The 13,723-nt window shown below is 41.4% G+C and overlaps 1 protein-coding gene across 1 annotated transcript; it reads left to right on the forward strand.

The window, feature by feature from the left end:
- The first annotated feature begins 8,822 nt into the window (after positions 1 to 8,822).
- Positions 8,823 to 9,838, forward strand: LOC125533805 (transcription repressor OFP1-like). The gene has a single exon (XM_048697151.2). The coding sequence runs from the start codon at positions 8,858 to 8,860 to the stop codon at positions 9,629 to 9,631; it is 774 nt and encodes a 257-aa protein (XP_048553108.1). The 5' UTR covers positions 8,823 to 8,857; the 3' UTR covers positions 9,632 to 9,838.
- The last annotated feature ends 3,885 nt before the right edge of the window (positions 9,839 to 13,723 follow it).

The raw sequence follows: 13,723 nt of genomic DNA on the forward strand, positions 1-13,723 counted from the left end.
GGATACAAAAAATCTCTCCCAATCACCTTTTTTGAGGCCGTGAGGGTGGGAGGACGAACTAGGGACGCTAGCCATGTTGAATGGTTTCCCCTGGCAAGACTCTGAGGATTTTCCGCTGGGTGTGGAATGGATTTGAGATCCAATCCCTTTAAATAGAGGCCTTTCTTATGTGGCCGGGGGGTTATGTGCAAAAAATACCCTGACCTCTTGTATTCGCTCAACACGTGGGAGCAGAAGGTGTGGAGGCATAGAAGCCGATGGGTGCGACATTAAATGGAAGGCCGAATATAGCTCTTTAAGTCAGGTACGTTGAAGTGATCGGAGGAGGAACCCACCCTGCAATGCCGAAGACAATCTGCGCGCCGGACACCTCGTCATTGAAGCCTGGTTCAGGGGCTACTGAGGGAGTCTTGGATTAAGGGGTTCTCAGGCGTCCCACCTGTTGGACGTGGGCCGGACTGATGGGTCGTGAAGATACAAGACAGAAGACTCTCTCCTGTGTCCGGATGAGACTCTCCTTGGCGTGGATGGCAAGCCTAGCGTTTGGATATGAAGATTCCTTTCTCTATAACCGACTTTGTACAACCCTAGTCCCCTCCGGTGTCTATATAAACCAGAGGGTTTAGTCCGTAGAGGCTATCATAATCTTACAGGCTAGACTTCTAGGGTTTTAGCCACTACGATCTCATGGTAGATCAACTCTTGTAATCCTCATACTCATCAATATCAATAAAGCAGGACGTAGGGTATTACCTCCATCAAGAGGGCCCGAACCTGCGTAAAACTTCGTGTCCCCTGTCTCCTGTTACCATCAACCTTAGACGCACAGTTCGGGACCCCCTACCCGAGATCCGTCGGTTTTGACACCGACACCGGTATTTACAAGAAAGTGAGTGGGAGCTCTGTAGAATTTCTAATATTATATGTGGATGACATATTGTTGATTGGAAATAACACATAATTTTTGGATAGCATAAAAGGATACTTGAATAAGAATTTTTCAATGAAAGACCTCGGTGAAGCTGCTCATATATTAGGCATCAAAATCTATAGAGATAGATCAAGACGTTAAATTGGACTTTCACAAAGCACATGCCTTGATAAAGTTTTGAAGAAGTTCAAAATGGATCAGTCAAAGAAAGGGTTCTTGCTTGTGTTACAAGGTGTGAAGTTGAGTCAGACTCAATGCCCGACCACTTTAGAAGATAGAGAGAAAATGAAATTCATTCCCTATACCTCAGCCATAGGTTCTATCATGTATGCAATATTGTGTAGAAGACCTGATGTGTGCTTTGCTATAAGTTTAGCAGGGAGGTACCAAAGTAATCCAGGAGTGGATCACCGGACATCGGTCAAGAACATTCTGAAATACCTGAAAAGGACTAAGGATATGTTTCTCGTTTATGGATGTGAAAAAGAGCTTGTCGTAAATGGTTTCGTCGATGAAAGTTTTCTAAAATACATCAACACTTTAAAAAACCATGTTCAATTTTTAGAATATTGAACGATTTTGGTCACTGGTCAATTTAGACGAGTAGGGGGGTGAGGTAAATCTCTATAAGTGAAAAACTTCGTGAGAGTAAAAGAGGAAGCTTATAATTCTATTTGTGCCGCTTAATAAAAAAATAGTTGACCCGTTAACCTAGTGATGAGCTAGCCTTGGTGGCTGTCTTTCGGTGGAGTATTAGCTAGATATTTTGCAAATGGATGTCGGCCTGTAGAAGATATATGGATGTACAATTTATATTAAATAGGCGCAACAGATGTCATATTTTTTCATAAATGTTTGATCAGCTATAACGTGTACCTATACTTACGTTTCTGCACTGTCTTAACTTGGAGATATGTTACTAGTGAACTTATTAACCTTAGTCCAACTTTCTTGATAAAAACAAACACTACTTTACTTTTACACGTACTTATATTTTGTCCAATTTAATTAAAAAATAGAAATACACTTTGAACATAAGTTACGCTCATAACTTGTTGCAACTAATGGAAGTAGTGGGATTGAGAACCTCACTAAAGTTGTTGAGAACACAAGTAAATTTTAGTGTGTAGTTGTAGTGTAAGAGTACTTTACGATTTTAAGTGTATGAGTAGTGCATAATTTTTAGTGTAAGATTATAGTATAAGTTTTTTGTGTAGTTTAAGTGCAGTTTTATGTAGTGTTGTTGTAGTGTAAAAATTTAACGTAGTTGTAGTGTAAGATTTTAGTGTAGCTGTAGTGTATGTTTAAGTACATTGTAGATTGTAGGTTTTGCAGGTGGTCGTCAATATGTTCAATTTCTACTAACTTGCTTGGTATATATTGAAGGAAATATGCCCTAGAGGCAGTAAAAAAGTTGTTTTATATTTCCTTATATCATGATAAATGTTTATTATTCATGCTAGAATTGTATTAACCGAAAACTTGATACATGTGTGAATACATAGACAAAACAAAGTATCCCTAGTATGCCTCTACTTGACTAGCTCGTTAATCAAAGATGGTTAAGTTTTCTGACCATAGACATGTGTTGTCATTTGATGAACATGATCACATCATTAGGAGAATGGTGTGATGGAAAAGACCCATCCATTAGCTTAGCATAATGATCGTTATGTTTTATTGCTATTGCTTTATTCATGACTTATACATATTCCTCTAACTATGAGATTATGCAACTCCGGAATACCAGAGGAACACCTTGTGTGCTATCAAACGTCACAACATAACTGGGTAATTATAAAGATGCTCTACAGGTGTCTCCGAAGGTATTTGTTGGGTTGGCATAGATCAAGATTAGGATTTGTCACACCGAGTATCGGAGAGGTATCTCTGGGCCCTCTCATTAATGCACATCAGTATAAGCCTTGCAAGCAATGTGACTAATGAGTTAGTTGCGGGATGATGCATTACGGAACGAGTAAAGAGACTTTCCGGTAACGAGATTGAGCTAGGTATGAGGATACCGACGATCGAATCTCGGGAAAGTAACATACCGATGACAAAGGGAATTACGTATGTTGTCATTACGGTTTGACTGATAAAGATCTTCATGGAATATGTAGGAACCAATATGAGCATCTAGGTTCCACTATTGGTTATTGACCGAAGATGTGTCTCGATCATGTCTACATAGTTCTCGAACCCGTAGGGTCCGCAAGCTTAACATTCGATGACGATTTGTATTATGAGTTAAGTGTTTTGGTGACCGAAGTTTGTTCGGAGTCCCGGATGAGATCATGGACATGACGAGGAGTCTCGAAATGGTCGAGAGGTAAAGATTGATATATTGGACGATGATATATATTGGATGATGATATTCAGACACCGGAATGGATCCGGATCGTTCCGGGTATTTTTCGGAGTACCGGGAGGTTATCGGAACCCCACGGGGGAAGTCATTGGTCTCATGGGCCACGGGAGAGAGAGGGGACATCCCACAAGGGGTGGCCGCATGCCCCCCCCCCATGGGAGTCCGAATAGGACTAGGGGAGGGGGCGGCGCCCCCCTTTCCCTTTCCTACTCCCTCTCCCTTTCCCCCTTTCCCACTCCGAAGAAGGAAATGGGAATCCTACTAGGACTATGAGTCCTAGTAGGACTCCTCCCATGGCGTGCCCTCTAGGCTGCCTGCCTCCTCCCCTCCTCCTTTATATACGAGGGCAGGGGGCACCCTAAGGCACATCAATTGTTCTCTTAGCCATGTGCGGTGCCCCCTCCACAGTTTACTCCTTTGGTCATAGCATCGTAGTGCTTAGGCGAAGCCCTGTGCGGATCACATCACCATCACCGTCACCACGCCGTCGTGCGGACGAAACTCTCCCTCGACCCTCTGCTGGATCAAGAGCTCAAGGGACGTTATCGAGCTGAACGTGTGCTGAATTCAGAGGTGTCGTACGTTCGGTACTAGATCGGTTGGATCGTGAATACGCTCGACTACATCAACCGCGTTAACCTAACGCTTCCGCTTTCGGTCTACGAGGGTACGTGAACACACTCTCCCCTCTCATTGCTATGCATCTCCTAGATAGATCTTGCGTGATCGTAGAATTTTTTTAAAATTGCATGCTACGTTCCCCAACGTATATGCACCGTCACACATGACTCCGACAGAAGGGGACTAAGTACTATGCGATCATTAGGAAGGACAATGTCGTCCACTAGGACACCCCAGAGTTAGCGACACATGCCTATGATGCCAAGGCGGTTGAATTATATTAGGAAGAGGCGATTCTGAACTTCCCTGAGCGTCGTGAGTACGCAAAGTTCTCGCGTTGGAGGTCAAAAGGATATGCACTAGGGATGAGGAGAAGGAGAACAACCAAGCCGAGATGCAGTTCTTTGACCCATTGGTGAGGGAGCTTGCGAGAGATGAGAAACACGTGGAGGCTAACAAGATGATGCTACTTCAGTATGCAACCAAGAAGAGTGCAGATGAGGATTGGGATGCCTTGGAGCATGAGGAGGAGGGTCATCAGGGGTGTCGTAGGTTCACCAGGGACGACCACGGGGCTGGTCCCTCCGGGCACTAGCTTGCTAGATGGGCAACACTTCCTATTTCATATGAACCGTTTAACTTTATGCATGTTTTATGTTTGAACTATGCATGGTTTGTAAAACCGCTTAATTACAAGTATGTGTAAATATCTAGACGCCTCGGTAGCGCTAGTTCGTAGTAACTGCTTAATTAGCTAGGTGTATATGTTTTGTGTTGCATTATATATCTATGCATGTGTTCTATATGCTTATTTTGATCAACATGATTAAAGCAGTAAATGGATGCCCCATGTAAGACATGTGGTTCAGTGAGATGCCAAAAGGATAAGAGGTTCTTCATAGATCTTTCGAATGACTTCCTCACTAGTACGGTATTTTTTAGTTCAACATGTTTCGATTGAGTTTCATATGGTATACAGTTGTGCCCAAAATTGTTTAACTACCCGTTCTTTCTTTCAATTTTGCTCGGGTCATCCCTTGCGGGGCAAGGCGTAACTTCTTAGAGAGGTTTGGAGTTCTAAAAAACTTCTTAGAGAGGTTTCGAGTTCTGCTTGATGCCACCATTACATTCCAGTGCACCCTCACGAAGATGATGACGACCCAACACTTCAATTATCTTGTCATTAACGAGTCAAACCACACTTATTTCGGTTGCCCTGGTTGGAGAACCCTTGCAACTGCTTACAAGATGGAAGCTGGGGAAAGAGCCACGTTCTACCTCGAGTATGATCGTGACGAGATCATTGTGTACTACAGGCCACTGGCAGCGATGGTTCACTTACTCTAGACAATGACCCTAAGTCTACCCGCAGAAAAGTCTAGTTAGCTAGTAGGGTTGCATGGAAGATCTCATGTTATTACCACCTCTATTTAGTTGAACTTGTACATGTCTTACTTGCCTCTTTTTGATACTTTGTTGAACTATGTCAATAAGTACATTGTTGAACTTAAATGATGTTATTAGCATCTATTTAGTATTGTTCAAATTGATTTAATTGTTGTTTTTAAACTGGATTATGTTGTCATTTTGGTTGGGATCGCGCTGCTGTACAACTTTTATTTAAATATGAAAATCAAATTACCATGCTCTTTACACAGAACATACCACGCTTGTGCTCATGTTGATATGTTTCAATGAGTTTTCTAAAGTAAAAGTTACCATAATTGTGCTATGTAAGCTATCATGTTTGTGGTACATAAATTATCATGATGTTTATAGAGAAAATTACCGGGACATACAAAATGTTTACTCCAACTGTCACGACGAGATTTTTAAAACTAGATCTCATATTTGTACGTAATTTATCAAGTCTGTTGTGCGTATATTGCCATGTTATTTACAGAGAAATTATTGGAGGTATGTTTTCAATAACATTTCTCTTCCTGCCAAAAAGTTACCACGCTCTATGGTGCGCAATTTACAATGTATTTTACAAATATGTTGTTGAGGGTATGTTTTCCATATTTTTTCTCTTCGGGTTAAAAGTTAGCATACTGTTTGTATCTAAGTTATCAGGCTTCATTTCGTATGTTACTGTGCTATTTACGTATAAGTCATTGGGGTATATTTCAACAACAAAAATCCTCGGGTCAAAGTTACCACGACTTTTTATACATAAGTTATAAGGTCTGTGGTTTGTATATTACCAAATTATTTACGCAGAAGTCACAAGGGGTATGTTTTCAATAACTTTTTTCCCCTGGTCAAAGTTATCACAGTGCTTGTATATAAGTTATCATGTCTGTGATGCATATATTATCATGTTACTTACATAGAAATTATCGGGTTATATTTTAACAAACATTTTTCCCTGGGTCAAAAGTTACCATGACGTTTCTACGTAAATTATCAGGTCTATGTGTGTAAACTACTATGATGTTTACACATAATTTATTGGGATATGTTTAAACAATTTTATCACCGGATGAAAATTACCACGGTGTTTCCAGGCGTAAGTTATCTGGACTTTTATCATGTCTTCTAACTAGAAAAAATGAAAGAAAATGTTCAAACAAGAGAAAGAAAATTTTGGTCGACAACAAAGAAAAGAAATACAAATATCCAACATCGCATTCAATGTGGTAAAAAAGAACTTCCTAACCAATCATACAAGAAAGATCTGGACACTATTGACAACAACTAATGGTGGGTGAGTTGGCTAGCTCGATACACCATATTTCAAGAGGTCGTGCTTTCGATCAACCTTAATAATAATAATAATAATAATAATAATAATAATAATAATAATCTGCTTTTTTGAGGGGTTAATAAGGATCTGTTTAAGGATTTGCTTGTATTAGAGGGCTCCTATGTGTTGCTCAGTTCGTTTAATAGGGTGCACGACCACATGGGACACCGACTGGGCCTACCCGCAGTACTGTAGCGGTACACTATAGCGCGCGATACTGTATTGGTTTACTATAGCAATTTATCTCCACGCGTAGTTAACTGTATGAACTGTATAATTGAAAAAAAAACATTTCCTGAAACAGGTTTTTTGAGAATTTAAAATTCCATACATTTTCTGAAAAACACAGTCAATTATGAAATTCTGAACTATATTTGAATTTGAGAACATTTTTATAAATTTTTGAATATTTTCTGAAACTTGTAAACAATTTTGTGAATTGTGAATTTTTTTAGAAACAACGATTTAATAAAAACATGAACATTTTGAAATTCCAAACATTTTCAAAAAATGTGACATGTTTTTTGAATTTCCAAAAAAATCCAAAAATGTGCACAATGTTTGAAAAACTTGTTTTTTCTGTAATTCCAACATTTTTTCGTTTTTTTGAAATCTTTGATTTTTTTAAATTGTGATTTGATGAAAAAGAAACAAAAAACTACAAAGAAACAAGTAAAACTAGGGAAGGGAAAAACAGGCAAAAAGCTGTCTGGAACCATCCAAAAGGTTGCCAAACCGGGATATGTGAAACATATAGTAGATTAAAATGGGCCGACCCATCTCACAACGCCTTGCGCAGCTCCTTGTGCATTTGATTCTCAAAAAAAAAGCTCCATGTGCATTTGGTCGACAATCGTTCACAGTAAACGTCACATAAGATTCACCCTTGTCTTAGGCCTCCATATATATTCTCACATTCATGAGTTTTAGACTTTATTTTTGTTTAGACATTGTTTAGCTTTGCTACAATTTACATCTGCGAGACGTGTAGGACTACCGCTTTATTCAGATTCTCTATCAAGAACCCCGCCTTTACCCCGCGCTTAATCTATATTCGCAATTCAGATTGCATTGTCATAGTTTTTGCCGGTCCTTCGATTGCTCACGGAAACTCAAACCTCGTTGTTCAGGTTGGTCGTGTGCACGGCAAAGTCAATAACCGTTGGATAATGGTTTAGCGATTGCAGCAGCCAAACACATGCGCGACACTGTATCTATAGTGTAGAAAGACTGACTTGTAGCCTCAACTGCTCCACATGTCAGAAGATGAATGGAGCTGGTTGGCGAGAACTAAGGAGCGAAAGACAGACTAGATTTGTAATAGCACACTGCTTGCTATTTTGAAACCCACAATTGTGTTACTAATTTGTTAAAGCATCTTAATAAAATTTCAAACATACATAGTATGTACATGTGAACTTTTTAAAGATTTTTTTGAAGCTTCAAATTTTAAATTTTAAAAAAGGCGCCATGGAGCTCGAGCTCCAAAACCCCTCACTCACAAACTTCGCCCTATTCTATACCATTCTGTAATTCCATAAGTTTGTTAGAGAACGTTCAACATACCGACATACCCATGTAAACAAGCATATCATGATTTTTTGCGGGGTAACATGCATATCATGTTCGTTACTTAGCAAACCAGGCAGAATCATTGGGGCCATTTCTTAGCGCTTTCAATCTTGTATGAGCTTAGTGTAGACTTCATATTATGTACACAATCTCATGATTACTGCCCATCATTGCAACTACAATCACATAATGATGGAATCGGTACAGCACTAAAACCGCGTGCAAAGCAGCTGACAGCTCAAATTAATTCCAGAAAAGCGAACTTGGAGGACTGATTCATGGTACAATGGTACGCATGTGTAATCTCTTTGCTCATTTCTTAATTCGCCAGTTTTGCTTTTTCTATACTAGAAGCATCTGATCACATCCAGTTGCCATTGCAAAGCAGTTGACAGCTCAAATTAATTTCAATGAAAGCGAACTTGTTGGACCAGTTCTTGGTACAATGGTACGCATGTGTTAACCTCTTTGCTCATTTCTTAATTCACCGGTTTATCCTTTGTTAATGCCAGAACCATCTGTTCACATCCACTTGCCAATGCCAGTTATCATGCCCTGCTTACAAGATATATAGAGCTCGATCACATGCAGTGCTCAAAGACACCAAGGAGAGATGGGCAGCCATTACAGGTTCAGACTGTCCCATCTCGTGCCAAACTCTTGGTTCTACAAGCTGAGGGACATGAAGAGACCCAGACCACCAAGCCAACCAAGAAGCTCTACAGCTACAAGAACACCAAGGAGATCATCATCAAGCCACTACTACTGCCATGGAACCAGCACCCCAAAACCTCTTCCATTACCACCACACCAATCCTACTCCTCCTACCTACAACTACGAGCAAAGAAAATGCCACCGGAGAAGCTGCGCCTCTCTCCTCTCTGCCTCAGCCCAAAGGCAACAAACATCCGATTCCCCAACGATCGTCATCAGTCACCATCTTCGAGAAGTGCCGCCGCCGTCGTCGTCGACGATTTTCAAGGCTTGCAACTACGTCCGATTCGCACAAGGCCAGCGCCAATCGCGTCGAGAAGTGCGCACCACAGCACGACCGCAAGCAGTACGTGCCCGAGCTCGCCGAGGCTTAGGAGCAGAAGGCTTCGTCTTTCCAGCAGTGGCTGTTGCAGAGTTAGCACCAGGTGCACTGGTCGCCGGAGAAGCGCGAGGAGGAGCATCGCCGTCGTGGTGGCGTCGACGGACCCGCACAAGGACTTCAGGGAGAGCATGGTGGAGATGATCGTCGGGACCGACATGCGCGGAGCAGAGGCTCTGAGGGACCTCCTTGATTGCTATCTGTCGTTGAACTCGAGGGAGTACCATGGAGTAATCACGGAGGCGTTCAGGGGAATCTGGCTCCAGATTATCCGTGACGGTGTTGAGATATGAGGAACAATTCCGAGCTGTAAATCAAGTGTTGTTGGGATGTACAGATCTGTGAATAATGTGTATGTGCCGCTTGAGTTGTCTGTGTGTGATATACTAATACTCCTACTTTGCTACTGTATTTGTCATTGTGTTAATTTGTAGCGGTAATAAATCGATATGTGTAAGGGGCTTTCCAAAAATATATATCCAACTTTTGTTTTCTGATAACTATTCCGAACACCTGGTTTGTAGGAGTTTTGTAGTAATTCTATATTGATATGATTTCTAAAGGAAAATTTACTAAAGAGCCATTTGGTTTGTAGGAATAGATTTTGTTACTATGTAAGATTGCTTCCCATCCTTCACATTTCAATAGAAAAAACATTAGCTTAGACCTAATGAAAAAAGTTCTTATCCTATGAACCAAGTGGCGTCTCTTTTCTATAGAAACTGAGATACATGTCATCTCATTCTCTTTGACTTTTCTATTCCCATGATTTTCCAAACCCATGAACCAAAGAAGGCATAGGCCCAGTTCTTTTCGCATAGGATTCTGCAGAATCAAGATTCTGGAAAATTCTCCCAGAATATGCTTCCCCCAGAATTTGACGTCGAGTTCTTTTCTGAGATTGTAGTTTGAGATTCTAAAAAGACTTGTGTGATGAAATGTCTGTACTACCCTTCAAGAGAAGGGACGTCGTCTAGCTGCAGCTTCGAGGTGGAAGGGACGCGCCGTCAGCAGTTGGTACAAAGGGGTGCGCGGGCCGCTTCTGGTGGCAGAGGGACAGAGGGGTGGCCGGGGTGACAGAGGAAGATGGGCTGCGGCAGGAGATAAGACCGGCAGCGACGGAGACCGGGCTGCTGGCGGCCCTGAGGTCCGGGATGGCGAGGCGCCGGCGACTGCGTTGGAAACCTAGCTGGCCCTGCTGGATTTCGAGCGATGCGAAACACATCAAGGCCCAGGCGCTAATTTTCTTCTGTACATGACATGGGTGGCTCGGTGGCATTCTCGCCGTAATAACCTACTGCAATAGAGCACTCTTTTAATTCTAACTGTTTTCTTTTGAGGGACTAGACAAAATCCTGAGATTGAGAATCCAACTATTTTGATGATTTTGGATTGCACTAGGATTCTGCAAAATCCTCTAAGATTTTGAAGAGGCAATCGAGTTCTTTTGGCTCAAAAAATTTCAGACCGAGATTCTCTGTAATCTGCTCAAAAGAACTGGGCCCTAGTATCTTCGGCAATCCTGGCAGATTTTTCTGGCAATCCCATGAGTCCAGCTCTAAGTAGGAAAGCTTCAAGGAGATTCTTCGCAAAATCAAGAAAAATATATTGAACATCAAGACTTGTCATAAGTTCGCCAAGGATGTCAAGGACATCAAGAACAAATTCAAGAAGGTTATCAAGAGATATGCAATGTACAATTATGTATCGAAGCCCTTTGTCTTTGAAGATCTTGTTTTACTACCAGCGACACTATCAGTGGCAGAGCTATGCCATAATTTCTGGTGGGGTGGGGGAGATAAAATGTGAACACCTAGAGGGCAAAAGGCTAAATTTTCACCAATCTTTTCCATCTATTTTTTTCTTCACAGATTTGTCCAAGGCTGGGGGCAATGCCCCCCCCCCCCCCGCCCCATTGAAATCTCCCTTAACTTTTGACACATGACTTTGCACGATATATAAAGATGCATCAGATCTTGTCGGAATCAATCCCCCGAGAGATGAGCTTGTGAGGTTGTTGATTGATAAGGGAGGTGAATCGACAAATCAGGTCAAAGTTGTCTCTACTGTTGGAACTGTGCGTTAGGTAAGATGACCCTTGCTAGACAAGTATACAACAAGCTTGGAGCAAACTTTGACTACCAAGCTTTCGTGTCGATCTCACACAGCCCTAACATGACAAGGATCTTGAGTTCTATATTATTCAAATTGTGCAACCGAGATCAGGATCATGCTGGAGTGGCCGAGCAGGGAATCCGAAACTCCTCATTCAACAAATTAGAAAATTTGTCAAAACAAAAAGGTATGCAATATTGTAATTACTGCAGGTCATGCTTGCAGAAATTTTCAAGAAAATATATTACACAACTCTTGGTTAGATTGTTGTTGGTTGGGGCATAGTCTCTCGATGTAGTTACTACTTTTATAATCTTTCAAATTTATAAACGGCACATATCATTTTAGTTATATATATCGGGAATGTTTTTTCCTGGCTTCAACCATCCCTTGCCCGTTGTCGTTTGCCAAGATATTTGATGATCAATACTGATTCAATTTATCGAATACCACCAAGTTTAATTCTCTATATCTTAATAAAATTGATTTTGTACATTATATCATGTGTATCCCTGTTGACTATTGTTACTTAATCTGAAATTTTCTTCCAAATTATATGATATTTTTCATTTTTATTCATATTGAATGTTTAAATGGTGTTTCCATGCATGTCATTTCCTTTACCATGTGCTTGAGGTGTGTGATGTTGTCATACTAATTTGGTATATGAGTAAGAAAGCTTCAAGGATTTTTTAGCAAAAGCATGAAAAACATAGCAGAGATCAAGAGTAATTTTTTGGGGAAGTTAAGAGAAGACACCAAGACTAGACATACTAATTTGATAACAGACATCTAGATTCGCCATAAGATCGCCAAGGATATCAAAGACATCAAGAGCAAGTCAAAGAAATGGCGGAGAGACATGAAAGGTCAAGGATGGTGTGGAGAACTGAAGGAAATATGCCCTAGAGGCAATAATAAAGTTGTTATTTTATATTTCTTTATTCATGATAAAGGTCTATTATTCATGCTAGAATTGTATTGATCGGAAACTTAAATACATATGTGGATACATAAACAAATACTATGTCCCTAGTAACACTCTACTAGACTAGCTCGTTGATCAAAGATGGATAAGGTTTCCTAACCATAGACATGTGTTGTCATTTGATAACGGGATCACATCATTAGAAGAATGATGTGATGGACAAGACCCATCCGTTAGCTTAGCATATTGATCGTTCAGTTTATTGCTATTGATTTCTTCATGTCAAATACTTATTCCTTCGACTGTGAGATTATACAACTCCCGGATACCGGAGGAATACCTTGTGTGCTATCAAAGGTCACAACATAACTGGGTGATCATAAAGATGCTCTATATGTATCTCCAAAGGTGATTGTTGAGTTGGCATAGATCGAGATTAGGATTTGTCACTCTGAGTATCGGAGAGGTATCTCTGGGCCCTCTCGGTAATAACATTATAAGCTTGCAAGAAAATGACGAAGGAGTTAGTCACAAGGTGATGTATTACGGAACGAGTAAAGAGACTTGCCGATAACTAGATTGAACTAGGTATGAAGATACCAACAATCGAATCTCGGGCAAGTAACATACCGATGGACAAAGGGAATTACGTATGCTGTCATAATGGTTCGACCTATAAAGATCTTTGTAGAATATGTAGGAGCCAATATGGTCATCCAAGTTCCTCTATTGGTTATTGACCGAAGAGGTGCCTCGGTCATGTCTACATAGTTCTCGAACCCGTATAGGGTCTGCACGCTTAACGTCCATTGACGATATAGTGTAATATGACTTATATGTTTTGGTGACCGAATGTCATTCGGAGTCCCGGATGAGATCACGGACATGACGAGGAGTCTCGAAATGGTCAAGAGGTAAAGATTGATATATAGGACGATGGTATTTGGACACGGAAGTGTTTCGGGACGTACCGGGAAGGAATCGGGTCACCGGAAGGGGTTCCGGGCACCCCCCGGCAAGATATGGGCCTTATGGGCCAAATTAGGGGACAGACCAGCCCACAAGGGGCTGATGCACCCCCTCCCTTGTTTGGCCAGCCCTTGGGAAGGAAAAGGGGCAGGGCTAGCCCCTCCTGCCTTTCCCTCTCATGGGAGAAAGGAAAGGGGGGCACCCTCCCCTGCCTTTCCCCGCACTCCAAATAAGGAAAGGGGGCGCGGCTTGGGAGGGACCCCAAGTAGGATTCCTCCTACTTGGGCGCCTATTTTGGCTGCTCCTCTCTCCCTCCCACCTATATATATGTGGGAGGGGACGCCTAGCACAAAACAGACAATTGCCTAGCCGT

The sequence above is a fragment of the Triticum urartu genome, chromosome 2A, assembly GCF_056163025.1.
Source record: "Triticum urartu cultivar PI428250 chromosome 2A, HENAU_Tu73, whole genome shotgun sequence".
Taxonomy (NCBI): Eukaryota; Viridiplantae; Streptophyta; class Magnoliopsida; order Poales; family Poaceae; genus Triticum; species Triticum urartu.

Excerpts from the sequence above, each read along its gene's own strand:
- LOC125533805 (XM_048697151.2), top strand. The coding sequence starts at position 8,858 with ATGGGCAGCCATTACAGGTTCAGACTGTCCCATCTCGTGCCAAACTCT.